The sequence below is a fragment of the Pongo pygmaeus genome, chromosome 19, assembly GCF_028885625.2.
Source record: "Pongo pygmaeus isolate AG05252 chromosome 19, NHGRI_mPonPyg2-v2.0_pri, whole genome shotgun sequence".
NCBI classification, from domain to species: Eukaryota; Metazoa; Chordata; class Mammalia; order Primates; family Hominidae; genus Pongo; species Pongo pygmaeus.
Window position 1 is genome coordinate 71,800,620 of NC_072392.2, and position 27,392 is coordinate 71,828,011.

At 57.1% G+C, this 27,392-nt stretch overlaps 1 protein-coding gene across 2 annotated transcripts; it reads left to right on the forward strand.

Moving 5' to 3' along the window:
• Positions 1–2,415: 2,415 nt before the first annotated feature.
• On the forward strand, positions 2,416–26,960 carry MLLT6 (MLLT6, PHD finger containing). Of its 2 annotated transcripts, none has more exons than XM_054458032.2 (20): positions 2,416–2,888; positions 4,097–4,176; positions 4,632–4,686; positions 4,909–5,018; positions 6,318–6,421; positions 6,626–6,719; positions 8,992–9,156; positions 9,836–9,934; positions 12,756–12,972; positions 13,512–14,126; positions 14,579–14,760; positions 14,992–15,100; positions 16,658–16,724; positions 16,891–17,036; positions 17,507–17,704; positions 17,794–17,882; positions 19,005–19,354; positions 19,803–19,893; positions 21,749–22,105; positions 22,688–26,960. In XM_054458032.2, exons 1-20 carry the CDS (start codon positions 2,780–2,782, stop codon positions 22,727–22,729), a joined length of 3,279 nt encoding a protein of 1,092 aa, XP_054314007.1. In that variant the 5' UTR covers positions 2,416–2,779; the 3' UTR covers positions 22,730–26,960. The 2 variants fall into 2 exon arrangements, with proteins under 2 accessions (XP_054314007.1, XP_054314006.1); XM_054458031.2 differs by having other exon boundaries at positions 2,417–2,888; positions 8,989–9,156.
• Positions 26,961–27,392: the final 432 nt, after the last annotated feature.

Genomic DNA, 27,392 nt, shown 5'->3' on the forward strand with positions numbered 1-27,392 from the left:
GGAAAATAAATGTTGGAAGCTTGAGATTGAACTTGACAGCTCGACCCTGGGTACCCGCCACGAATCCAGCCCAGCCCGCGGGGCACCGGGTTTCTCCAGACCTCGCAGGGAACATTTGCGGATGGGCTGGTAGAGGAGGCTCGGACATCCCAGCTCCGCACCCGCACTCGACCAACGCGTGGTAGCGGAACCCCTGTCGTAGCGAGGCACAGACTGGGTTCAAGTCCCGACTCTGCCGATTTCAGGCTGAGTGACTTTGGGCGAGTCACTTTTTCCCGTCGAAACCTCAGTTGCTCCATCCACAAAATGGGAGACATGAACACCCACCCTAAAATGGTGTGGGGAGGATTAAACGAAACAACGTTCTCAAAACGCTAAACTTACAAGTGTTGTCTCCCGTCCATCCCATAAACTTAGGCGACAAACCCGGAGCAGGGTGACCTGAGACAAAGGTTTCCCGGCCCCTGTTTCCAGGTCGTCCACCCCTGGGGCGTAGGCACCTTTTAGTGAGCCCTGTCCGGCGAAACCCGAAACTGCGGCCACCTTGGCAGCGGTGGGCCCCAACAGGAAATATTCAAATATTCTGAAACTCGTGCATGATTTAGGACTGACATTTTTACGTTTAATTTTCTTGCAGTTTTATTCTTGCTAGTAAAGGTAATTCGTTAGAACCCCCTAAGTGCAGTTTCTCCTCTGTGTCTTGTTTAACTTTTCGTGTTAGCGAAATTCACAAATTTGACCAAGGAACCGGAGCGCGGCCGTCCTCGCCGGGATTCCGGTCATCGCAATAATCTGGCTCTCGGCCCCTACTCCCAGGCACGGAGGTCGAAGAGACGGGCTTCCCCTACACCGCCCTGTGTAGATGTAGCCTCTTCGTCCTGACAGCCCTCCGAGATTCCCTGTGTCCACCGGAGCGAGGGGAGGTGTGGGGCTGCAGCCCAGAACTCAGTTTCCCGGACCTCCCCAAACTCCTGCCTCTCCGGGATTAAGGGAGTAAATCCCTGATGCCAAAGACCGGGTCAAGGACAAGTTCTCCCCCGCCCTACTCCCCCCTCCTGGGCGGGGATTCACCTCCCTTCCCGGATGAAAGGTACTAAAGAGCCGACGGGGGGCCGCGGCGGGCCCCAGGCCCTTGATGTTCCGGTTGAACAGGTGCTGGTGAAAAGGAGGCGGACCCGGCGGAAGAGTCTGCCAGGGGGCAGTGCGCCGAAGGAGAGGCGGCCTCCTCCACCCCCAGTCCCCGGGCCCGTCTTCCCTTCTCCTCTGTTTGCCCCTCCCCCGCAGGAAGCGTTCCCGGCCGCGAGGTCTTTGAAGTGTCGTTGAAGTCCCCAGGGCTGCCTTCTCCCCTACGCCACCCGAACTCCCGCTGTAGGGGGCGGGTGACCTTTAGTCCCCACGGGAGTCGCCCTCCTTTAGGAAGTTTTTGGGGGTCAGATCTCACCCCCCCCCCTTTGCCCACACAGGTCTTGGGAAGAAGCCTTTGGGCCGACGCCCCTCACTTCTCCCCCAGACCCAATTGCAGGGACTTTAGTCCTCTGGAGTGCTGCGTGTGAGTTACCTTGTGTGTCTGTGTGCGTGCCTAGAGGTCAAGTGTAACTGGTGTTCGTGAGCACCTCGTGGTTGCGGGTCTCTAACTCTCGTGGGTCTCTAAGCGCACCCGCGGGGCTAGAGCGGAGGTTCGTGTCTCTGGGAGGGTCAGTGGTGTGACTGAAGCTGGGAGTTAGCTCGTGTCTGTGGGTGCCTCGGTGTGTGTCTCTGGGGCTCTGAGTCCCTGTGCGTGCGTGTGTGTCTGTGAACCCGACAGGAAGCTCCCCGAGGGCAGGAATATGTTTTGCTCTCTACTCGATCCCAGCGACTGGCAACGAGCGTTTAATAAATATCTGTTGAATGAATAAATGTCTGCGTGTGAGAGCGTCTGCCCTCCAGAGTGGCCTCCGAGGAAAGAGCCCGAGGGCGGCCAACCAAAGACCCCCAGACACGGGGTGGGGCGGGGGCGAACGGCCCGCGTCGCTCCCATTCCTCCTAGCGCCCCTTCCTCCGGTCTCTACTCCGAAGTTTCCCTGGGGCTGAAGAATCCACCCAGAGACGAAGACTTGGCGGAGGGGGCTGGAGACTCGGGGACCCGGGGCTCGAGACGGGAGGGCGGGCAGAGGGAGGGCTCGGGAGCGACGACCCAGAGCCGTAAAACGAAAAAGAAAGCAGGCAAAGCAGCAAGGAGCGAAAGAGCGAAAAGCTCCCTACCAAGCCAGGCTTTGTTCCCTGAACCTAAGACTTTACCCGGCGGCTGGCGGCGGGCGGGCCGGGAGCGAGCGAGCGGAGGCGCGCGGCCATGGCTGCCGCGGCCGGGCAGGGGGGCCGGGGGGGCGGCGCGTGAGCGGGTGGCGCGGGGCGGCGCGGGGCGGGCGGGCGCCCGCGATGTGCCACTCGGCGCCTCCCCCGCCGGGCCCGGGCTACGCGGCGGCGGGGCGGCCCTAGGAGCCGGGCGAGCGGCGCGGAGGGGGCGAGCCCGGCGTGCGAGTCTCATTGTTGTGGGGGGGGCCCGTCGGGGCATGAGGGCGAGAGCACGGCGGGGGGGGCGGCCAGACAGAGCGAGCGAGGAGGAGGAGGAGGAGGACGCGGAGGAGGAGGAAGGAGGAGGCAAAGAAAAGAAGCGGCGGCGGCGGAGGAAGAGGAGGAGGGGGCGAGGAGGCGCGCGGCCCCCCGCTCCCTCCCTCCCCCCTGACCCCCGACCCCCGCCGGCCGGCCCCCCGCCCCAGCCCCGGAGGGAGCTTATGGGAGTATGAAGGAGATGGTAGGAGGCTGCTGCGTATGTTCGGACGAGAGGGGCTGGGCCGAGAACCCGCTGGTCTACTGCGATGGGCACGCGTGCAGCGTGGCCGTCCACCAAGGTACGGGGGTGGCCCGCGGGGGGCGGCGGGACCCCGGGGGCGGCGTGCGCGGGGCGCCCCCGGCCGCGCCCTCCGGAGACCTCCTGGGGCTCGCGCGCCCCTCCCCCACCCCACCTGAAGGGAAGGGAGGCGTAGGGGGAGCTCCCCCCGCCCGGTCCTGGAAGACCGGGTCAGGCATTGTTTTCTTGCCTATTGTTCCAGTTCCGCGCCCCCCACCCTAAGTTGAGGGAGTTTGGGGAGAGTCTAGGGAGCAATGAGTGAACTCCCCACGCCCCACACCGCCGGTGTCGGGGCTGCCCGGGGAATGTTTACCTGCGAGGTGTCCCCTCCCGCCCGGTTATTTTGGTCCCGGCTCCGGGAGGAAGAGGTCAAGGGGGGGGCGTCATCCCCCCTCGCTTCCGGATAATGGGAGGAGCGGACTTGGAAAGGGAAGAGAAGGGTCCCAGGGGAGAAGGGACTCCTAAAATCCGCCGGGGAAGAGCTAAGGATAGGAGAGAGGTTGTGCAGGGGGCCGGAATCGAGAAGAGGGAGGCTTGGAGTTTCCCCCAGCAGCACATGGTTCGGGAGTTAACTCCTTGAGGAATCTTGCCGAGGGCGCAGGCTGGCATCTCCCGCCTGCCTGGCACAGGCAGCCGGGCCCCCCTTCCTGGGACATCCCTGAATGCTGTGGCCCGGGGCTCTTCCCGCCACGCTCCTCTCGGTTCCCAGCACCGCACCTGCCCTCAGCCTTGACTTTTAACCTGACTCTGTGATACTTAGAGGTAGAAGATGAGGTCCCTAGACCCCCTACTTCTCCGCCTCGTCCCTCACTGGCCCTTTAAGAAATCCCCCCGCCCACAACAACAAAACGTGTTTGACGGTCGTGACTGTTGTCCCCTCTGGTTTTCTCTATTCTTGATGCTGATGGCTGGTCCGGGGAAGGAGCTGGGAAACAAGTCCAGAAAGGGCGTGGGGGGGAGGATCTTCTAGAAGTTTAAGGTCAAAGACTCAGACTTCCCGCCTTGTTTGAAGTGCTTAATTGTGTGGTTGAAGGCTGGTGTTGTGCGGTTGGGCAGTCCTGCTGTTGAGTGAGTGACCCCTAGACTGGGGAGCAGCCCCCACTGCTGGAACTGGCTCTAGTCCTTTGGAGTCACCGCCTTCCCCCAGTTACCCTGGGAAAAAGCCACTGGCTGACAGCTTTGCTCAGCGACTGTCCTCCCCATCCTCAGCTTGCTATGGCATCGTTCAGGTGCCAACGGGACCCTGGTTCTGCCGGAAATGTGAATCTCAGGAGCGAGCAGCCAGGGTGGTGAGTTCCAGACTGCCCCTCTCCACTCCCCTGCCCCTCCCACACACCTGAGCGTCTCAGGTTGAGCTAGGGGACTCTGAGGCCGAGGCTGGGGTGGGATTAACTCTGTCACACAGACTTCCTGTTTCCTGCACACCTACCTCCAACCCCATCTCTGCCTCACGCTCATCCCTCCCTCTGCCCCACCTCAGGCATGGGGCTTTGGTTTTTGTCTGTTTGAACTTTTTTATTATGGGAAGTTTCCTACTCATATGAAAGTAGAGGGAAAACTATAATGAATCTCATGTCCCCTTCCTCATTTTCAACAGTTACCAACTCACGGCCAATCCTGTTTCCACTGTAGCCCCATCCATCCACCCTAGAGCTTAGCATTTCAGCCTGGGACCCCTTGAACGTGTTCAGGGAGGGCCCAGCTCAGCAGATCCCCCAACCCCTGTGCACTCTTGCATTGGCAGAGGTGTGAGCTGTGCCCACACAAAGACGGAGCATTGAAGAGGACTGATAATGGAGGTGAGGTGGGCTCGTCTGCTGAGGTCAGCAAGGCCCCCTGAGCAGGGTCTGGGAAGGCAGGAATGGACTGGGTTGGGGTGGAGGCCGGGTTTCCTTTCCCTGGCTGGCGCTGGAATCTGATGGGAAGGCTGTGGAGGAGGGAACAGTCTGCAGCATGGGGTCATAAGGGGTGGAGTCTCCAGCTTGCCATATGCAGCTGAGGCCACCCCCACACTGCCCCAGGCTGGGCACATGTGGTGTGTGCCCTCTACATCCCCGAGGTGCAATTTGCCAACGTGCTCACCATGGAGCCCATCGTGCTGCAGTACGTGCCTCATGATCGCTTCAACAAGGTCAGCGGCCCCCCGCCGTGTCCCGTACCAGTTCCCTCCCATCCATGGGTTCCTCCAACGCTCTCTTTATCCAGTGTCATTTGATTCTGTCCAACCAGCACTGAAAGGGAACTTGGGAGGTGGGTAGGTACCTACCAGTGAACCACCCTTCTGTTGACAGACACACTCATGCTCTGGCACTCAGGTGAAATAGTAGGCTCCCCTGCAGTAGTTCTGCCAGAGGGTAGACCTTTGCAGGTACTTCATTCATTCATTCGCTGGATACATTTTATTAAGTGCCTACTATGTGCCAGACCTGGTGCAAGGTAGGTGGCACACGCTGTTTGGTGCTGATCAAGACAGGTGTGCTGCCCGCTCAATGGAACGCAAGTTCTTGCATGCAAAGACTATAAATATCAGTAAAAAGGCAAAGTAAATGCAATTTGTGATAAATGCTGTGAAGAAAATAAGACACTAAAATAAAGACCTGGTGGGGGCTTACTTTAGACCAGATGGTAAAGGAAGGAGACATTTAGGCTGAGACCTGGGGCATGAGAAGGAGCCAGCTTCCAGGAGGGTGAGGGCCCCCAGGTTCCAGGCAGAAGAAAGCCTGGGCAGAGGCACAGAGGTGGGCATAAGCTCCCTAGTGAGCAAGACAGACAAAGGCCTTGGCCTTTCAGAGCTCACCATCCAAGGACTGTGCTACCCAGCATAGTAGCCGTCAGCCACACGTGGCTACATAAATTAATCAAAATTAAAAGCAGGCCGGGTGTGGTGGCTCACACCTGTAATCCCAGCACTTTGGGAGGCTGAGGGGGGTGGATCACCTGAGGTCAGGAGTTTGAGACCAGCCTGGCCAACATGATGAGACCCCATCTCTAGAAAAATACAAAAATTAGCTGGGCATGGTGGCGGGCACCTGCAGTCCCAGCTACTCGGGAGGCTGAGGCAGGAGAATCCCTTGAACCCAGGAGGCAGAGGAGGTTGCAGTGAGCCGAGATCGTGCCACTGCACTCCAACCTGGGCGACAGGGAGACTCCGTCTCAAATAAATAAATAAAAATAAACAAAAATTAAATACAATTTAGAATCTAGTTCCTCAGTCACGCTAGGCGTAGTTCAAGTGCTTATAGCCCATGTGACGGGTGGCATTTGTCTTGGACGGCGCAGACCGTAGAGCGTTTTCATCACTGCAGACAGTTCTGTGGGATAGCACTGATCTAAGACTGTAGAGAGCAAATGGAATGGAGGGGGTGGCCTAAGGACCATCAGTAGAACAGGGGCTCCCTGGAGGAGGGGACGATTGCACTGTGTCCTGCAGACCTGTTACATCTGCGAGGAGCAGGGCCGGGAGAGCAAGGCGGCCTCGGGAGCCTGCATGACCTGTAACCGCCATGGATGTCGACAAGCTTTCCACGTCACCTGGTGAGACCCCCGTCCCACCCCCCGCCCCCTGGGTTTGTCCTGGATGGCCACTGATCAGGCTCATCCTAGCTGCTGTCCCTTTGATGGTGGTGGCAATGCTTTGGATGGTCTTGGCTTCGCCTCAGCAGGGGGCTGGGAGGGTGGGAGGAAGGGGGCTCATCTGATCTGTGGCCTCAGCCGTCTCAGGCTGCCCTCTCTGGTTAGTGCCCAAATGGCAGGCTTGCTGTGTGAGGAAGAAGTGCTGGAGGTGGACAACGTCAAGTACTGCGGCTACTGCAAATACCACTTCAGCAAGATGGTGAGTCCCGGCAGCCAGCGCATGAGCGGGTCAGTCAGCTGTGGTGAGATGGTTAGAGGGCATGGGCTCTGGGCCAGGCCAGTGCCTGGTGCTAGGAGGACAGAGAGGGAAAAAAACCAGTCCCTGCCCAAGAGGAGCTCTTCATTCGATGAGGAATAAAGTACAGCTTCAGGTGTGTGGATCAGAGCTGGACCAAGCAGTCTGTCCCAAAAGACAAAGCTCAGACCCTGCCTGTCAGAGTCTAGGAGGCTTCAAGGAAGAGGTAGCATTTAAGCTGAGTGGAGGTGGAAATCAAAGTAAGAACCAACATTTGTGTGGGAGGCAGCATTTACTATGCCTCCGCCTTAGGACAAAGTTCCTGCCATGTGTTATTTTGTGTGGTCCCCCCACCAACCCTAAGAACTAGGTGTGCTATATTTTCCACATTTTACAGGTGAGTAAACTAAGGCTCATTGAGGTCATATAACTTATCTTGCAGCTGGTAGATGGGATTTAGAACGGGCAGCCTAATTTGAAAAGCCCTCAGGAGCCTGCCAAACAGAGAAACGAGTCCCAGGCAGAGGGACTAGCGTGGACAAAGTCCTGAGATGAGGAAGGGCATGGGTGAGCGGCGGGAGAATGGGGTGTTTGGTGGGGAAGAGGCAGGAGATGAAGTGAGAAAGCAGGGCCCGAGCTGGGCTTGCCTCTGCCCCAGGCTTCAGGGGTCCAGGGGGAGGCTGGAAAGGGTGCTACTCTGTGTCTGTGTTTGTGGAGAGACTTGTGTGTCCCAGAAGCTGTGAGGTATTCTGGAGCAGTTGGCTGCAGCTTGGATCTACCCCCGAGCCACAGGCTTGTCAGGCCTGTAAGCAGGAGAGTAACATGATCAGATTTGTTTTTTAGGAAGATTACCCTGGCAGCCGCTGTGAGGCTAGATCAGAAGGGCTGAGGCTGGTGGCCGGGAGACAGCTGCAAGAAGGGGGATGGAGGGGTAAGGCTGAATGCTAGAACCATTTCTAGGGAGACTTGCCTAATCGTGGGAGTGGCTGAGAAGTAGGAGTTGGGGGTGACATTTAGGATCTAGGCTCTAGACACTGGGTAAATGGAGCTTGAATACCTGGGGGTGCCATGAACAAGGGGTACAGCTGGCTTCTGTAGGGGGAACACATGTCCTGATTTGCGCCAGACAGTCCCAGTTTATACCTGTTGTCCTGGTGTAATTATTAGTTCCCCTGTTTCATTTTTGAAAGTGTCCAGGTTTGGATCATAAGTTACATGGTCACCTTGGTTTCAGGGTTTGATGATAACTTAGGACAAGGTAGTGAGCTTGGTTTGGTTTGCAGGAGGCACCATGTGGAGACATTTAGATTTGGTGGATGTCAGACTCCTGGGCAGGGTGTAGTGGCAGCTCCAGGCTTATAAGGCTGGGGCTGTAATCCCAGGTTGTCCACAAGGATAGATCAGGTGGGCCACAAAAGAGGGGGCCTTGCAGGGTATGGGGCTCTGCAGGTAGGAGCTGTGTCCAACACTGGGGAGCTGCCCACTGGTCAGATAAGGCCTGAAATTAGCCCTTGGGTTTGGCAGTTGGGAGGTAGCTGGTGACCTTAGAGGGAGCAGCTGTAACCCCGGGGAGGGTGGAGCCATCAGGCTGGGTCTGTAGTGAAGGGGATGGGGGAGGCAGGCCCTGGCTGGGAGGAGACGCAGCATGTGGGTTGTTTGGGTTGTGTTGATGTTTAACTTCCCCCCTTTCTTCAAGTTAAGGGCAGCATATCCTTTGGGACAGGAGGAACCACTGTGTTTGGTGGAGGGGAGGGGCCAGGAAAAAGGAGAAGGGGGTGATAGCTGAGCCAAGTGTCTGGAGGGAGGATTGGATATGGAGTGCAGGGGAGCACAGACTCCCCACGAGGGTCCCCTGCACGCCCTCTGCTCCAGGGAAGGAGGTAGAAACGGGCCATGGCTCAGTCAGCCAGGAGGGCACCATGGAGAGAATGAAAGACCCGGGCCCCAGTCTCACCTCCACCTGGGCCTTGCTGGGGCCCAGACGCATCCTTGCCTCTTCTGGGCCTCAGTGGTTGACTCTGCACATTGGACGAGCCAGCTGGAATGCTCTAGGATTTTCAGGCTGGGGAACGCCCTTCTGCTGAGCAGAGCATCATAGAGGACATGAGGTCCTCTTAGTGACAGACGGGGCACATGGGGCTGACCCCCAGGATCAGGATCCTCTAACCTTCTGGAAGCGTTCCCTAAGCCCGTGAGAGGAGGGTTTGCAATTTCTCTCAAATCTCTCCCCCAGAAGACATCCCGGCACAGCAGCGGGGGAGGCGGAGGAAGCGCTGGAGGAGGAGGCGGCAGCATGGGGGGAGGTGGCAGTGGTTTCATCTCTGGGAGGAGAAGCCGGTCAGCCTCACCATCCACGCAGCAGGAGAAGCACCCCACCCACCATGAGAGGGGCCAGAAGAAGGTAGAAGCCCTCCCCCACCTGCCATCACTCCCGCACAGGGACTCGGAGACTCACAAACATGGCTCAAGAAGCCATCATGAGGTGCCCTTAAGGTCTTGGCCCTGCCTTCTTCCTTCCTCTGAGGCCACTGAGGGCAGGAGGGGTCTGAAGTGAAACGGGGGAGGTGAGGTGGGAGCTTGGCTTCCCTGTGGCTGTGTTAGTGGTTCCTCTGGGTCCTCCCCATGACATCACAGTGTCCCCCAAGCCCCAGACACATGGCTCTGCACGTTGCACACGTCTCCGCAGTCCAGCCATGTGCCGCCTAGGGTGTAAGTGCTCATGCCTGCGTTCCCTCGCGCCACATAGCACAGCGTGCCCTGCTCCTGTCCCTCTGTGCAGCTGTGTCCCAGGTGGACACCCTTGCAGGTGTGTGTGTTCGCGCGCGTGGTGCTCTGTAGCACTGGCGTGATAATGGGACAGGCTATTTTTAGCAGGCGGGGCCGGGGGAAGGGCTGTTGGCTCTCATAGGAACTTGCCTGAATTGCTCCTGCCCAGCCCATTATCCAGCCCTCCTCAGGGAGAGATGGTACCCACAAAACCCCATCCCTGAGAGGGTGTCAGCTCCCCACACCCACATGTCATGTTTGTCCTCGCCCAGACAGCCCCCCAGCACAATATCTAGTCACCTCTCCCTCTCCAGAGTCGAAAGGACAAAGAACGCCTTAAGCAGAAGCACAAGAAGCGGCCTGAGTCACCCCCCAGCATCCTCACCCCGCCTGTGGTCCCCACTGCTGACAAGGTACTACTGCCCACCTTCAGGAGGGATGGTGTGTGGGTCTGGGGTGGCAGAGGGAGGGAGGCGGGGGCGAGAGGTTGGTGAGCCAGGGACCTGGGCACCCTCCCCACAACTTCAAGTTAATGCCACTCCCCTCCCACCCCATACCCTCTACTCCTTCTTCCAGCCTAGAAGGGGCCACCAATCACTGACCAACCATGGGATTGGGGGTTTGGGGTGCTGGCTGCCAGATACTCCCATCTGCCTCTGTCCAGAGGGCCTCAGCCCTGGGCTCTTGTCTGCAGAGAGTGGGGGACGGCACTCAGGCCTGCTCTTCAAGTTCTAGGGCCCGTGTCCCCAGAGATCGGTAGAGGACGTCCCCTGTGCCCCATCAGGAGGACACCCAAAGCTTGTCACCCAACCCAAATCCCACTCCGTGCAGGTTGGAGGGGCTGAAAGTTGTGACCAAGGTGGCATGGGGGGCAGGCCCCTGGACAGTATCCCGAAACTCCCACTCATCCCACCATTCCCAGCAGGGCATGGTATGTCAGGCCTGTCTCCAGAAATGGGCAACATCTGGATGAGCCATAGGCAGGCCCTACCCTAGGCCAGGGAATTACTAATCCAAGCTGGAACAGCCCTCCCTGCTCCCTACAACCTGCCCTCCCCATGGGAGGAGAACCTGGGAGGGTTGGGGGAGATGGAGAAACTGCTACCTCCTGTCACCATTATTGCCCATTCACCTCCACCCCACCTCAGACGGTTGGCAGAGCTCCGGGCACCTTAGCAGGAGGTTCAGGTATCAGGTTTCCAGGGTGATGTTGCTGTGGCAACTGCCCCAGTAAACCTCTCCCCTGCTTCCCAGGGCTCACCTGGAGAGCTTGTCATTCATGCCCTCTGACCTTTCCAGGGGCCTGCAGGCAGGTGGCAAGAAATGGCCAGGGATCTGGGAGTTTTTCCAGTAACTGGATGTCCCTTGGACATGCCAGAGAACTCTGCCCATCCCCCTCCACTCGCCCCAGCACTTTGGCTACCCTTCCCCCCAGCCCCTCTTCCCTTGCTCTCAGAACCACATCTGGCTCCCTTCAGAACTCCAGCTGTTGAAAAGAACAAAGAGGAAGACAGAGACCAGGACTCCGCCCGGGAGGGGCAGTGCAGGGTGGCTCTCGTTTCCGGTCCAGCCTGCATTCAGCATTTATCTGTTCAGCACGATTAACTGAATACCTGGTCGCTACTAGGAGGAAAAGGGCCTTCCCTGGCAGCAGCCTGAAGCACGAATGAATGCACAGCATGCCAGGCTGTGTTCTAGAACCAGGAGATGGAAGGGCATATGGAGATTAGTCCATTTAATACTCAAAATAATCCAATTAGGTTGGAAATTTACGAACCCCATTTAATATATGAAGACGATGGGGCACAGGGAGGTTAAGTAATTTGCCTAAAAGCACACAGCTAGTAAAGTGGTAGAGCTGAGATTCCAATGCAGTCTAGCTTGAAGGCTTGTGCTCTTCACCTGCCCACAGCACTGTCTCTGCAGCTGCTGCCATTGGACATCTCATCATTTATTGACCCTATACCATGTATCTGGCATCATGCTGCTTCCAACTCACCACATATGCATAGTGCTCCCTGTAAAGACACTGACACTCATCAACGCTGAGACTTTGCACAGTATAACATGGCGGTGAGGCCAGGCACGGTGGCTCACGCCTGTAGTCCCAGCACTTTGGGAGTCCGAGGCAGGTGGATTACCTGAGGTCAGGGGTTCAAGATCAGCCTGGCCAACATGGTGAAACCCTGCCTCTATTAAAAATACACAAAATTAGCCGGGTGTGGTGGCTGGTGCCTGTAATCCCAGCTACTTGGGAGGCTGAGGCAGGAGAATCACTTGAACATGGGAGGTGATTGAAGGTTGCAGTGAGCCGAGATCGCACCATTGCACTCCAGCCTGTGCAACAAGAGTGAAACTCCATCTCAAAAATAAATTAAGAAAAAACAAAAACATGGTGGTGAAGGGCAGAGCCCACCAGGCTCATCCTTGCTCTGCCCGACTTAGAGCCCACGCTCCTTCAACCACCACCCTGCCGCTCTCTTTGGTTTCTGGTGCCTCAGATAGGACAGAACATTTCAGTGCAGAGTGGCAGCTGTTGACATGTGGTCATGTGTGCACAGTTCTCTGGAAATAAGGGGACAGAATGTCTTGTTCCACCTGAAGTATTTAGGGAGGCTTCAGGGAAGGGGGACTTCTAAGCTGGATTTTAAAGGATGAGAAATTTCCCAGGAAGAGTAAGGATAGGCTGCCCTGGCAAACGCTTAGTGTGTGCAATCTCGGGTTGTCTAGGAAGAGCATGGGGTGGTCAGAGAATGCGTGGAAAGCCAGGGGGCTGAAGTTTGGGGTAGTAGCTGGAGGGCTCCAGGATGGCACCAGAGAAGCCCATTCTCCTGTGGGTCCTCTTCTCTGCCTTGCCACTTCCAGCATAGGTCCAGCCTTCTTAGGCATCCTAAGTATTCAATGAATGAATGGACCAATGAGTAAATCTCTTCAGACTCTGGGACTGTTTTCATCTCCCTCTCAGCTTCCATCTTCCCTGCCTAAGGTGAAAGACAGACACCTTCTTGGGTTCAATGAATTCCCCTCTGCCTTACACCCAAGAGTGCCACAGCTGCCTCCCCATATCCCTGGTCTAGGAGCTCCCGGCCACTCCCTGCCCGGAAGTCCTTCATGAAACTAGCTGTGGGCTCTCCCAGTTGAGCGAGGTCCTGTGCCCTCCTGCTTCACTCCCACATCAGGATCAGCACAGGCCCAGGCAGCTGGTGTTGAACCTTCCTCTCTCCTCTCCTTCAGGTCTCCTCCTCGGCTTCCTCTTCCTCCCACCACGAGGCCAGCACGCAGGAGACCTCTGAGAGCAGCAGGGACTCAAAGGGGAAAAAGTCTTCCAGCCATAGCCTGAGTCATAAAGGGAAGAAACTGAGCAGTGGGAAAGGTGTGAGCAGTTTTACCTCCGCCTCCTCCTCTTCCTCCTCCTCTTCCTCCTCCTCCGGGGGGCCCTTCCAGCCTGCAGGTGAGTGGGCATCCGGGAGGAAGCTGGGAGCAGGGACAGCCTTTTGTCCTGAGCTTTTCTGGCAAGGGACTTTGCATATTGGTTTTGCATCTCATTTACTTTTCCATTGGTTCAGGATAAAGATGGGGAATCCCCTCCTCTCCAAACCTGCCCCTAAACCCTTCCTTCTTGAACCAGAACTCTTCTCCTCTCCCCTTCAGGGGCCACCCCACCAACCTCATAACAGTATTCCTTATCCCTTACATTTGCGCTGCAAGGTACAATTTTGCAAGAACCCCTGTTAACATTATGTCCTAGAATCGCTACAGTCATCTGGTGAGGCCAGTAGGGTGCGAGTTACTTTCCCCCGTTTTATTGCAGGTGGGAAAGCTGGAGGGGTCGGGGGTACTCATCCCAGGACACAGACAGTGGCAGAGCTGAGACAGGAAACCAGGCATCCCCATTCGTGGACCAGAGCTCTCTCCCACCAGTACACGCGGGAGTGGGAGGGAGTGCGGGGATCTGGGGTCCAGCTGTAACCGTTTTCCCTCTGTGCACAGTCTCGTCCCTGCAGAGCTCCCCTGACTTCTCTGCATTCCCCAAGCTGGAGCAGCCAGAGGAGGACAAGTACTCCAAGCCCACAGCCCCTGCCCCTTCAGCCCCTCCTTCTCCCTCAGCCCCCGAGCCCCCTAAGGCTGACCTTTTTGAGCAGAAGGTGGTCTTCTCTGGCTTTGGGCCCATCATGCGCTTCTCCACCACCACCTCCAGCTCAGGCCGGGCCCGGGCGCCCTCCCCTGGGGACTATAAGTCTCCCCACGTCACGGGGTCTGGGGCCTCGGCAGGCACCCACAAACGGATGCCCGCACTGAGTGCCACCCCTGTGCCTGCTGATGAGACCCCTGAGACAGGCCTGAAGGAGAAGAAGCACAAAGCCAGCAAGAGGAGCCGCCATGGGCCAGGCCGTCCCAAGGGCAGCCGGAACAAGGAAGGCACTGGGGGCCCAGCTGCCCCATCCTTGCCCAGTGCCCAGCTGGCTGGCTTTACCGCCACTGCTGCCTCACCCTTCTCTGGAGGTTCCCTGGTCAGCTCCGGCCTGGGAGGTCTGGCCTCCCGAACCTTTGGGCCTTCTGGGAGCTTGCCCAGCCTGAGCCTGGAGTCCCCCTTACTAGGGGCAGGTTAGTGACCCCTGGGGACAGAGGGCATTTCAGGGCCCAGCCAGTCTAGTGAGGAACAGAGCTTACACATGCACTTAGAAGGAAATGGGATGGATACTGCTCCAAAAGATAGAGCATGGAGGAGACAGTCACCTTCAGGACATCCCCCTCTGCATGCCTGGAGTGAAAAGGATTGGGGGCAGATTGTCAGAAGGTTTTACCAAGTTTTGGGAGGGAGATTAGAAAAGCTAGGAATTCCCTAGTCCTTGGCAGGGCAGTTTAACAAGCAGGCGCAGCAAGCAGATGTCACCCAGGCAGGAAGTGACATCTTTGCAGCAAGAGGGTTAGACTGGGGCATGTAGCCAGATCCCAGGGAGCACTCGAGCTAGGGAGGGGCTGTCACAGCCACCTGGCTGAGCAGGAGTCTGGGGTGGAGGGTAACCACGTGCTTCCCTCTGTCCTTGTGCCTGCAGGCATCTACACCAGTAATAAGGACCCCATCTCCCACAGTGGTGGGATGCTGCGGGCTGTCTGCAGCACCCCTCTCTCCTCCAGCCTCCTGGGGCCCCCAGGGACCTCGGCCCTGCCCCGCCTCAGCCGCTCCCCATTCACCAGCACCCTCCCCTCCTCTTCTGCTTCTATCTCCACCACTCAGGTGAGACCTGGCTCCTGGGCTCCTCCTTTCCTGGGCAGGTTGGGGACAGACTGACAGATGACCCCAGCCTTCCATGGGAATTGGAGCAACTGGGCTGAGTTGCGATCAGACCTCCCTCCGGGCTCTGGTCCCCTCTGCTCCCCAGCACACCCAGCCCCCTTCACCCGGGTACACACAGTTGTGCTCTAGATCCAAGAATAACCGCCAGGGGATTCTACCTCCCTCCCTTAGGTGTTTTCTCTGGCTGGCTCTACCTTTAGCCTCCCTTCTACCCACATCTTTGGAACCCCCATGGGTGCCGTTAATCCCCTCCTCGCCCAAGCTGAGAGCAGCCACACAGGTATGTGAATATCTGACCCCCTCTCCCCTTTCTTCCTAAAGGTCTGACACCCATCACCTGCATGGGACCCCAGAAAGAATGGGAGAACTTTCTGGCTGCCCCCTCCCTCTGGCCATTGCCCTCCCTGCAAAAACAAACAGGTCGGGTGTGGTGGCTCATGCCTGTAATCCCAGCACTTTGGGAGGCCGAGGCGGGTGGATCACCTGAGATCAGGAGTTCGAGACTAGCCTGGCCAACATGGTGAAACCCCCGTCTCTACTAAAAATACAAAAATTAGCTGGGCGTGGTGGTGGGCGCCTGTAATCCCAGCTACTCAGGAGGCCGAGGCAGGAGAATTGCTTGAACCTGGGAGGCGGAGGTTGCAGTGAGCCGAGATCGCGCCATTGCACTCCAGCCTGGGCGATAAGAGCAAAACTCCTTCTCAAAACAAACAAAATCCCAGCGCGGTGGCTCCCGTCTGTAATCCCAGCTACTCAGGAGACTAGCCTGGGCAACATAGGGAGAACCTGTCTCTTAAAAAAAAAAAAAAAAAATCCACACACACAGCAAACCAGGGTACACTTTCACGTTAGAACCCAGCGAGAAGGCAGGGCAGGGCAGTTACTGCTCCATCTCACAGAAGAAAAAGGCAGAGATGGAAGACTTCCTCAAGGCAGGAAATGGCAGACCTAAAGCTCAGATTCTGTTCTCCTGACTCCAAGCCCAGTGCTTTCACCCCCTTGGCTTCGTAGTGCGTCCTTGAGATCAGCGCTTACGGAGGTCTCAACCTCTCCGGGTATTTACGAGTTAAGGGGGCGGGTCACAAGCTCCCCGCCCTCTCCCTGGAGAGTCAGCCCAGCCCCAGGAAGCTGATTGGTGCAGGGAGACCACCTGTCAGGCTGGGAGGCGGGGCCTACAGCCAGGCTGCCGACTCAGGTAAGCCTTAAAGGGGACAAATATGATTCCACGTTTAAGAACGACAGAGTAGGGTGATATATTTGTTAAAACTCAGATCAGGATTCTGTGGCCCAAGGAGGAGTTTTAGTTTTGCCTTCTGATTAGGGATCTGATGAATGTAAAAAGTCATACAGAGCTAATTATGATAATAGCTGCAGTCATTAAGGGCTTGCTACATGCCAGCTAAACCCTTCAGGTAAACACTTCACATCTATTACTTTCTTTTAATCTTAATAACAGTCACTTCAGAGAGGCTGGTTAGGAGCCCAAGGTCACAAAAGTTGATGTCAGGTTTAAGTTCAATCCAGGTCTGTCTTGACCTCAAATTTCTATAACTCTGAAGATCCCAGGAAAGGAATTGGGCGGTGGATCTGAAAGAAGCCAGACAGTGGAGCCCTCAGCCCAGAGGAGGAAGAGAGCAGATGCTCGGGGTTTGCCTCCCAGGGGCAGGGTTTCCAAGCCAGGGCCCTCAGCGCTGGCCTTGAACTGCCAGTCTGGGGTTGGGGATTCCTGGGGAAAGGGATCTGCGGTGAGGTCCCAATCCCATATCCACCTCGGTGGCGGGGACCCTGAGGCAGCGACCACTCCTCCACGCTGATCCCAGCCTTCCCTTCTTCCAAGAGCCAGACCTGGAGGACTGCAGCTTCCGGTGTCGGGGGACCTCCCCTCAGGAGAGTCTGTCTTCCATGTGAGGGAAGGGGCAGCCTGGAGGAGGGGCTGGGGGCAGGAGGGACACCCGAGGGAGGAGGGACGGAGAGACCAGCGCGGGCTGGAACCCCTGGGGGATACGGGGGAATGGCCAGAGGAGCCTGGAGTGGTCGGGTCCACTGAACCCAGGTTCCCTCTGGCCGCAGGTCCCCCATCAGCAGCCTCCCCGCGCTCTTCGACCAGACAGCCTCTGCACCCTGTGGGGGCGGCCAGTTAGACCCGGCGGCCCCAGGGACGACTAACATGGAGCAGCTTCTGGAGAAGCAGGGCGACGGGGAGGCCGGCGTCAACAGTGAGGAGGGGTGGCGCCGGTCGGGACGACTGCCCCAGGGCCCCAACAGTCACCTTTCTCCCCGAGGTCCCCAAGCTTCTTTAAGGTTCCGCCCTTAGGCCCCGCCCCAGCCTTGACTCTCGGCCACCCCGAGCCTCACCTCCCATCCCTGCCGGGCCACACTACCGGCCCTGGGCCCTCAGCGCCCCACCTTTGGCCCTCGTGGCCTCCGGGCCCCGACCTTACCAAACCACAACTTCCGCCCTTCTCTCCTGACCCCTGTGGCCTCGACCCCAGCCTCAGGCTCCGCCCCAGGTCTTCACACCTGTGGCTCCCCAAGTCCCGCCTCTCTTCTCAGAACTCACCTGTGTCCCTCCTTAGGATGGCACCTCCTTTTTAAGTGCTGAGCCCTGGTTCGCCTCCAGGCCCCGCCCCCGGTCCCGCCTCCGCCGCTCCTCGCCCCGCCCTCAGGTTCCTCGCTCTCTCCGCAGTCGTGGAGATGCTGAAGGCGCTGCACGCGCTGCAGAAGGAGAACCAGCGGCTGCAAGAGCAGATCCTGAGCCTGACGGCCAAAAAGGAGCGGCTGCAGATTCTCAACGTGCAGCTCTCTGTGCCCTTCCCTGCCCTGCCTGCTGCCCTGCCTGCCGCCAACGGCCCTGTCCCTGGGCCCTATGGCCTGCCTCCCCAAGGTGAGGGGATCCCGCCCAGCCCGGGAGAGAGGCCCCCGCCCTGAAGTCCGGAGTGGCCCTGACTGCAGCCTGTGACATCCCTCCCACAGCCGGCAGCAGCGACTCCTTGAGCACCAGCAAGAGCCCTCCGGGAAAGAGCAGCCTCGGCCTGGACAACTCGCTGTCTACTTCTTCTGAGGTGGGCGCTACGAGGAGCGGGGCAGGAAGGAGGGGGAGACTCAAGGCTCTCCTGGTCCCATCTCTTCCCCGCAGCTATTGGAGGCTGGGCAGTGAAATGACTGACTGAGCAATTGATTGATCCATTCAGTCCTCCCTTAATCAAGTAATATTTATGAGGTGCCCACTTAGTGCCAGGCATTGGCTAAGCAATCAGTGAGCAAAACCGGCACAGCGCTGCTTCTGAAGATAGGCTACCCCAAGCAAAGAAGGAGTAATCACAAACTGGGAGACATGTTAGGGTGGAGAGAAATTGAGGGCTGAGAGAGAGAACGGGGGAGGGCTGCTTCTGTGGATAGAAAGTGGTTAGGGAAGGCCTCTTTGAGAAGTATTTGTGAAGGGTTTATTATAGCGCCTCACACAAAATAATTCCTGTGTAACTGGTGGCGGTTGGAATAGCAGTTGCTATTGTGTTGTGGTTATTACTAGAATCCAACAAACTGGGTTCTTGTTCTCTCTCTGCCATTTATTAACTGTGTGACTTGGGCAGTTATAATAATAACCAGCATTAATTGCACACTTGCCCTTTGTCATGCCCTATGCTAAGATTTTTTAAAGCATTCATTTAGTCTTCATGGTAAGCCTATGGAATAGGTACTACTATTACCCCCTAGCTTATGAGTGAGTAAACTAAGACACGTTGAACCCAAGGTCACCCAAGCCATTGGATTGTGGACATAGGATTCGAACCTGAGCCTTTCACTTCAGCTGTAGTGCTTTTGCGTGCAGAGTTACTTAACCTGTGCAAGAATCAATGGCTTCACCCATAAAATGAGAATAGCGAGATAGCACAGGTCAAGCCCTCAGCCCAGAATCTGGTTCACCAGATGGTCACCACCATCATCACTGTCCATTATTAAATGAGGATGACGAGGGGCGCTGGGCTCCCAGGAAGGGGTCAGGAAACATGATTCGTGAAGACAATTTGGATTCTTAGCCCTCATCCCCGGACCTTGCTTCTTCCAGGGTGCCTGGGGGTGAAGTGGGGGTTGCTGTGCTCTGTGAGAATGCTGGTGGGTGCTGGGCCAGGGGCCAGAAAAGTCATGCTGGTCCTCTGACCCCTCCCTTCCCCCTCCCTCCCCAGGACCCACACTCAGGCTGCCCGAGCCGCAGCAGCTCGTCGCTGTCCTTCCACAGCACGCCCCCACCGCTGCCCCTGCTCCAGCAGAGCCCTGCCACTCTGCCCCTGGCCCTGCCTGGGGCCCCTGCCCCACTCCCGCCCCAGCCGCAGAACGGGTTGGGCCGGGCACCCGGGGCAGCGGGGCTGGGGGCCATGCCCATGGCTGAGGGGCTGTTGGGGGGGCTGGCAGGCAGTGGGGGCCTGCCCCTCAATGGGCTCCTTGGGGGGTTGAATGGGGCCGCTGCCCCCAACCCCGCAAGCTTGAGCCAGGCTGGCGGGGCCCCCACGCTGCAGCTGCCAGGCTGTCTCAACAGGTGAGGGAGAGCTCAGCCCTGGGAAGGGGAACAGGGTGGGGGGCTGGCTCTGGGAAGGGAGGGATTTTCCCCAAAATACCCACAATCCCTAAAAGGAAAAATGGCCTCTGGTCTCACAGGGTATATAATCCTAGTCACCTCTTGGCCTCTAGGGACTCCACAGACTGTTAGACATGTGTGTCCTCTGGACGGTAGCTCCCCAGGGACAAAAGAATTGTTGACTTCCTGTCCTACACTCTAGGATTTCCTTCTGGGACAGTTCTTCTAAATCAGACCTGCATCCCTCCTGCTGCACCCTATGAGCACAGTGCTCTAAGATCGCACATCCCTGCCTTGCTTCCCCTGGGTCTGAGGGAGTCTGGGGGCTTGAGATTGGAAGCAGGAGTGTTTCCCTGGCCCTCCCCCATGATCTGTGTATTGTCCCCCCGCCCCCCCCCCCCCACCTCAGCCTTACGGAGCAGCAGAGACATCTCCTTCAGCAGCAAGAGCAGCAGCTCCAGCAACTCCAGCAGCTTCTGGCCTCCCCGCAGCTGACCCCGGTAATGCCCCTCCCTTCCCTGCCTCAGGGGCCCTTTGGTCTGCCTGGAAGGGCACATCTCAGAAGATCAGGGCCAGCCAGGAGAGGGCAGGAGCAGGCAGAGGGAGGGGAAGCTCTAGGCTGGGCCTGTGGGACTGGGGCTGGGCCCTGTGGAGCATCCATGGCAGGTAAGGGGGATAAGATCATGCCCAGGGTCCCCTGGGCATTGAGAAAGGGCTGCCGTAATAGCCCCAGGTCGCATCCTGGTGAGAGACTCTGGAAGGCAGCAAGTCCTCAGTTATTGAGCGTTTCAGTCCCAGCCCCAAAGGCATTCAGGGGAAACTCCAGGGTCTAAGTGGCTGTGCAGGTGACACCACCCTCAACCACAGCAGCTTCTTTGGGTCTGTCTCCTGTTGGGTTGGCTGAAACTACCTTTGGAGAAAAGGAGTTTTACTTTTTAAAAATGAGGGAAGCAGCCGGGCGTGGTGGCTCATGTCTGTAATCCAAGCACGGGAGACTGAGGCAGGCAGATCGCTTGAGCTCAGGAGTTCGAGATCAGCCTGGGCAACTTGGCGAAACTGAGTCTCTACAAAAAATTAGCTGGGCGTGGTGGTGTATGCCTGCAGTCCCAGCTACTCGGGAGCCTGAGGCAGGAGAATCGCTTGAACCGGGGAGGTAGAGGCTGCAGTGAGCTGAGATGGCGCCAATACACTCCAGCCTGGGTGACAGAATGAGACCTTGTCTCAAAAACAAAACGGAGTTGAAAAAAATAAGAGAAATAAACATTTTCATATAAAGAAATATTAGACAGGAAACCAATTCAGCTGGCTGCCTGTAGGGACCAGATGGGAGCAAGAGGAGTAAGTTCTTAAGGTAAACTTTGATATATTATTTTGGTTTCTGGGACATTAAGAATGCTTTGACTATTCAAAGCAAAATAAATGAATCTTAAATGATAGAAGCAAATAAAACAAAAGAGAAAGGAAATTGAAAACTTTTTTTTTTTTTTTTTTTTTTTGAGACAGAGTTTCACTCTTGTTGCCCAGGCTGGAGTGCAATGGCATGATCTTGGCTTACTGCAACCTCTGCCTCCCGGGTTCAAGGGATTCTCTCGCCTCAGCCTCCCAAGTAGCTGGGATTACAGGTGCATGCCACCATGCCCAGCTAATTTTTGTATCTTTAGTAGAGATGGGGTTTCACCATGTTGGCCAGGCTGGTCTCGAACTCCTGACCTCAAGTGATCCACCGGCCTCAGCCTCCCAAAGTGCTGGGATTATAGGCGTGAGCCACTGCGTCCGGCGAATTGAAAACTATTGACCTAGTCAATAGTTTTGGCGAAACCCCGTCTCTACTAAAAATACAAAAATTAGCCGGATATGGTGGCAGGCCCCTGTAATCCAGCTACCTGGGAGGCTGAGGCAGGAGAATCGCTTGAACCAAGGAGGTGGAGGTTGCAGTCAGCCAATATCGCACCACTGTACTCCACCTGGGTGACAGAGCAAGACTCCGTCTCACAAAAAGAAAAGAAAAGAAAAGAAAACTATTGACCTAGTTTAGTGTTTTTCAACTTGGGGGCATCTGTGGTTGTCTTAGGAGCTGAGGGGTGATTCTGTGGGCAGGGCCAGAGATATTAAATACCCTGCTGTTGGCCGGCAGTGCTGCAGCTGGCAAATACCAATGGCATGCAACCATTTTCTTGTCTAGATGGGGAGACCGAGGCTAAGTGGGAAATGCGAGACAGTACCTTGACTGTCTCACAGTCCTCTTGCCTCCTAGTTCCAGTGTGATGGGGTGGGGCCTGGCCAGGCAGGGCAGGCAGGCAGCAGGGAAGAGACCCCCGAGACTGTTGGCCAACAAGCAGTCTGGCCCCCTTGCAGGAACACCAGACTGTTGTCTACCAGATGATCCAGCAGATCCAGCAGAAACGGGAGCTGCAGCGCCTGCAGATGGCTGGGGGCTCCCAGCTGCCCATGGCCAGCCTGCTGGCAGGAAGCTCCACCCCGCTGCTGTCTGCGGGTACCCCTGGCCTGCTGCCCACAGCGTCTGCTCCACCCCTGCTGCCCGCTGGAGCCCTAGTGGCTCCCTCGCTTGGCAACAACACAAGTCTCATGGCCGCAGCAGCTGCAGCTGCAGCAGTGGCAGCAGCAGGCGGACCCCCAGTCCTCACTGCCCAGACCAACCCCTTCCTCAGCCTGTCGGGAGCAGACGGCAGTGGCGGTGGCCCCAAGGGAGGGGTGAGTAAGGGGCCCGGGGCCTTCCTGCCTCCCCTCTGAGGGATGGGTAGAGATGGATTGTCAGAAGGCTTATCATCAGGTACCTCGGCAGGGGGAAGGAAGCAACCCCTAGGTCAGCAAAGTACCCTGCCTCAGACCCCAGGGCCTCTGCTTGCACATGGGTGCCCTCCTGCAGGGCCAAGAAAGATCCCATCTGAGCATGGGCTCAGAGGAAAAGGACCAATTAGAAAACAGCCTTCCTCCGGGAGGACCAATTAGAAAAAGCCATTTTGTTTCTCAGCTGACCAATTAGAAAAAGATGACCCTCTGGGTAGGCCAATGTCAGAAAGGCCCTCTCTCCCTCTCCTGAGGGCACACGGCCTTAGCTCGCACATGCCCACGCAGCCCGGTGCTCTTCTGCAGGGTGGTTTCACACCCCTGCACATCGGCCCTGGTGCGCACCCCTCAGAGCCCAGGCCAGAGGCTTCCATTGGCCCCGTTTCAGCACCCCACAGCAGCTTTCTTGGCCCAGGAAGCTGTTCTTATCTGGGGGTTAGGACCTGACACTTTCCACACCCCCGGCCTCCCTCCCTGTCTTTCCAGACCGCTGACAAAGGAGCCTCAGCCAACCAGGAAAAAGGCTAAATCCACCCTTACCCCTCATGACCCCCCAAGTGGAGGGAACAGATCCTGGCCTGAGGGGTCCTAGCCTGGAGCAGGCGCCTGCGCCCAGACCCTGGAGAGCCTTGACCCAGAGCCTGTGCTGAGGTCCAGGGAGTGTGGGGAGCTCCTGGTGTCGAGGACTGAGACTGAGAGGGGAGCCCCCTCCATCTGGCCCCCTTCCCTTTCCGCACTGTCCGCTTTGTGAGGCTCAGAGGAAGGACAGTCTGCAAGCCCGCCTAGGAGGTCCACCCCCAGCAAATGTTTTGAAGGTTCCCCCCGAGAGCAGAGTGGGCCATGGCAGAAGTAGGGGGTCGGTTGGACCTGTCGCATGAAATGGATCAGCACTTAAATGGGGAGAAGTGGAGGGAGAGGCCCTGGGCCTGTCCCTGCGGGGAAATCTTTTATGGAAGAAGGGCTGGACCCACTTTACCTGCAGTTTCTTCCCAGCTCGGGCAGATGGCAGAAGGGACCCCTTGGACTTTTTCTCGCCATCCCTCCCCCCAGCGCAGGGCACAAGCTGAGCTTGTAAAAGCCCACAGATGTTGGGGGCTGGAGAAGGGGCAGGAGAGCATCACACTCAGCCCCAGCCTCCTCAACCTCTTGGGGCCCCGTGATGGGGAGGAGAGGGCAGGTGCAGGGAGGCTCCGGCCTTCCTTGGTGCCCCGCCCTTTGTTTGCACTATTGGACTTAGGAGTGCCGAGGGTGGGGAGATGGAGCTGCCCGACTCAGTGTGTGAGTGTGTGTGTGCGTGCCTGTGTGTGTGTGTGTGTGTGTGTGTATGTGTCTGTCTGCCTGTCTCTCTCCCCCTGGACCCAGGGCAGCCAAGGGCAGGGATAGGCGCAGTGGTCAGATGAAGCAGCGCCAGAGAGGGGACCTCCCAGCTCTTATTTGCACCCTCCCCACCTCACCAACTTTGGTCCCTCTCTGGGGGCATGAATGGTTAACAAACACCAGAGCAGTACTCCAATATTGGAGAGTCACTGGGGGCACGGGGCTTTGAATCAGGGTAATGTCCTGCCTTTCCTCCCCTGACCCCACATGGTCTCAGGGCCCCCTTAGGGCCCCCTACCCCACTGATAGCTTCCTCCTTCTTCTCTGGCACAAAGGGAGCCCCAGGGCTTGGGGGAGGGCGTAAGGTGGGGGGACATGCCACTGCTTTTAGCAAAAGCCTCCCTCTCAGAATTAGCCAGCTTGCCTCCTGCACCCCACCCCCACCAACCAGGGGAGTCACTAAGCTGACTAACAACTGTCCCCTCACCCACCAGCTATTTCCCCAGGGTAGAGTGGGCAATTCTCACCTTCAGAGAGTCCCTGCCTTCCCAGGCCCTTGGCACAGAGGCTGAGTGGACAGTCAGGAGAGAGGCGAGAGGCAAGGCGAAGCCTGTTGTCCCTGTTTCAGTTGCACTGGGGTTGGAGCCCAGGGTAGGGGTTTCCAGCTTCCCCAGGCTCCGGCCTTGTCAGTCTCTTTGCATGTGTGGATTTTTCTGTGTGTGTTTCTGTTTGGGTTTTTGTTGTTGGGTTTTTTTTTTGTTTTTTTTTTTTAATAAAGAAAAGAAGATGTGTATATTTTTGGCAACGACAGAAACGTAGTGCAGATATATTTTTGCCTGTGCTGCTCAACTGTTTTTTTTTTTCTGATACTGAAAATAATATTAATATTCCTGTTGATAAGACTTTGTAAGATGTTAGGGAGCTGATAATGGAGGGGGGTGGGAATCCTTCAAAGGCAATTTCTTAGGCACTTGCAAGGGCTTGGGGGAGGGGGAGGCAGTTGTGATGACCTCAGAAATACTCACTTTTTATTAATGCTAAATATGTTAGAAAGAAATGATAGAATTCAGCATTTTATTCATCTTAATCTATTAAGCTGTGTAACTCCCTGCCCCAAACCACTGAAAAGAAAAGTAACCTTCAGGCCAGGCGCGGTGGCTCATGCTTGTAATCCCAACACTTTGGGAGGCTGAGGCGGGCGGATCACCTAAGGTCAGGAGTTCAAGACCAGCCTGGCCAACATGGTGAAACCCCGTCTCTATCAAAAATATAAAAATTAGCCGGGCGTGGTGGCACGTGCCTGTAATCCCAGCTACTTGGGAGGCTAAGGCACGAGAATTGCTTGAACCCGGGAGGCTGAGGCTGCAGTGAGCCGAGATTGTGCCATTGCACTCCAGCCTGTGTGAGAGAGTGAGACTCTGTCTCAAAAAAGAAAAAAAAGAAAAGTAACCTTCAGAGATTCTTAGAAGAGTTGCTCATTCACACCCACGCCCTTGCCCGAGGCTGGCCCACTTAGAGCGAAACTTAACTTTTGTCTGGATGGGAAGGGAAGTCTACCCCGAGGTTGCCATGTTGAAGAGTGAGAGGTCCAGGTGATTCTGTGCATTGAAACCAAGACACCCCACCCCCCACCCCCACCCAGAACACTTCTTCCCTCCCTCAACCCAACCCAAAGCCTGGGGTTCTCATCTCCAAGTGTCTGTTCTCCAACTTTCCCAAGCCGCTTGCATTCCCCAGACTGGGCTACTGTGGCGGTTAGGTTAGATTTGAAGACAGGGCCCAGGCTGGGTATGAACGGGTGCAGCCCTCTTCTCCTCTTCCCCCTGTCCCTCGTGAGAGAGGTAGTGGCATTTCCTTCTCAGGGAGCTTCAACAGGAAAGGTCTCGAAAGCTTCAGGAGGAGCAGAATACCAACGCAGGGGGATGGCTGTAACGATCTCACCCTCTCCTAACCTCAGTCCCTTTTTTGAGCGTGAATTTGGATGGTGGAGGGTGGGAAGGGACCCAGATTTGTAGATCTCTTTGTGGGGAGGGGAAGGATGTGGTTTGCAGAGCGGAAGCAGAGTTTGGAAACGCATGAGAGCAGAGCTTCGTGTGTTCCCACCCTCAGTGAGGAGGTGTGAGTGGGTGAGCATGTGGAGTCAGGTGTTCCCACCCTCAGTGAGGAGGTGTGAGTGGGGGTGCATATAGAGGCAGTGCCTGCTGTGGGATCACAACTGGTGCATGCCAGCGCTGAAGGGACCTGTCTTTAAGGGGTCATTTCAGCCATATTCTCCCATCACAGATGACAGCTCCAAGCCTAGAAGGGGCTCAGTGACAGGGCCGGGACCAGCCGTCAGGACTGTGGCCTCCTGGCCCTTGGTTCCCCTGTCCCACGGCATGGTCTCCACATGGCTGGCTGGCTGTCCCTGTGTGTGTGACACACGGTGTGAGTGCAGGGCTGTGCCCGGGGTGGGAGGGTGTCTATGTGGCACTGACTGTCTTAGCTCAGAGCTGGTGGATCCTCTCCATGGACAATGACACTTTAAGGATTGTCTTGGTTTGTTTTTCCTATTTGTGGGGTTTTTTCCCCCTCCGGCTCCTGGGTCTGCTGCTGCCTCAAGGTGTCCTGACCTTGAGGCTGATGAGGGGACCCCTGCCCGTTCCCCCCATACTGAGTTCTAGGGAGGTGCTCACCCCAGACTCTTAGGAAGGGTCTAGAGGAATGAGAGGAGCCCAAGCCAGGGGCCAGCTCCGAGAAAGGGTAACCTCCACGCTTCTCTTTCCCAAACTGGAAATGAAGACAGGTTTTCAAAGGCACAGGCTCCCCCTGCCAGCTTCTAGGATCTTCCTTGGTGTGCAATGGGCCAGTTAGGGGTAGGCAGCTTGCACCCAGTTCTCCTTTATCTCAACTTATTTTCCTGGGGAGAGGTGCCTAGAGGGATTCAGGTAACTTCAACTGGGAATTCCAAGGAAGGTGGGCAAGTAGCCTTGGCTCTCTCCCGCCGTGTCCATCAGGATTGAGAGTGTGTCTAGCTCCCGACCACTTTGTCTTGACCTACTGAAAAGTTGGGAACTGAGGGGTGCCTTCATTCCCCTTTGTTCACTTTCTCCAGCTCAACTTGGGACTTGGGTGGTGGGACTGGAGACCCCACCCCTGCTCCCGTCTCGCCCCCTTTCTATCCCAACCTGTTTCCATGTAGCAGACCCTTCCTAGGGAGCAGGGAGGGGAAGCCACAGATTGCAAACCCAGGGGCTCCTTTTTCATTCTTTCTAAAACCTTGATATCCTCAGCCCAAAGGCGATGCTCCCCTGCCACCTCCAAGCCTGGAATTGTGCATAACCCGGATCTTGTATCTTTGTATAACGGATGTTATTTGTACGAAGGGCAGTTCGTAAACAGCACTTGTTCTTTTAATAAAAGAATGTTTTGCAAAAAAAAAAAAAAAAAAAAAATCCGAAGAGCCCCTGCGTAGTCTCGCTTTATGGAAGGGGACAGGAGGTGGGTGCCAACTGCGGGAGGGTAGGAGGGCGTGGGCTGCGGCCCTTCTGTCGGCACTCAGCGGCAGAGCGCGCACAGACGCTCAGCACACCCCAGCCCACCCCGCAGGGTGCATCAGTCCGTGGGCCCCGGCCGTCGGGACTCTGGCCGTCCCGAGGTGACGCGACGCCCGCGCGCTCGCTCCCAGAAGCGCGGCCGAGGCTCGGCCAGCAACAGCGACTCCTGGGAGGGTCCCGCGCCCTCGGGGGTGCCCCAGGCGCCGAGGCTGCGCGCGGGGCGTTCCACTGCCAGGCCCGCCCGGCAGGGGGCGCCGGGACCGACCGCTCACTCCCAGCGCGCCGAGGAGGCCGCTGGGCGGGCGCCGCGGTCGGGCTTCCGTACCCCGCCCGCCCCT

Excerpts from the sequence above, each read along its gene's own strand:
- MLLT6 (XM_054458031.2), top strand. The coding sequence starts at position 2,780 with ATGAAGGAGATGGTAGGAGGCTGCTGCGTATGTTCGGACGAGAGGGGC. Across the intron at positions 17,037-17,506 it reads CGGGGAGGCCGGCGTCAACA|TCGTGGAGATGCTGAAGGCG; the intron begins GTGAGGAGGGGT and ends CTCTCTCCGCAG. Across the intron at positions 19,355-19,802 it reads CTGCCAGGCTGTCTCAACAG|CCTTACGGAGCAGCAGAGAC; the intron begins GTGAGGGAGAGC and ends CCCCCACCTCAG.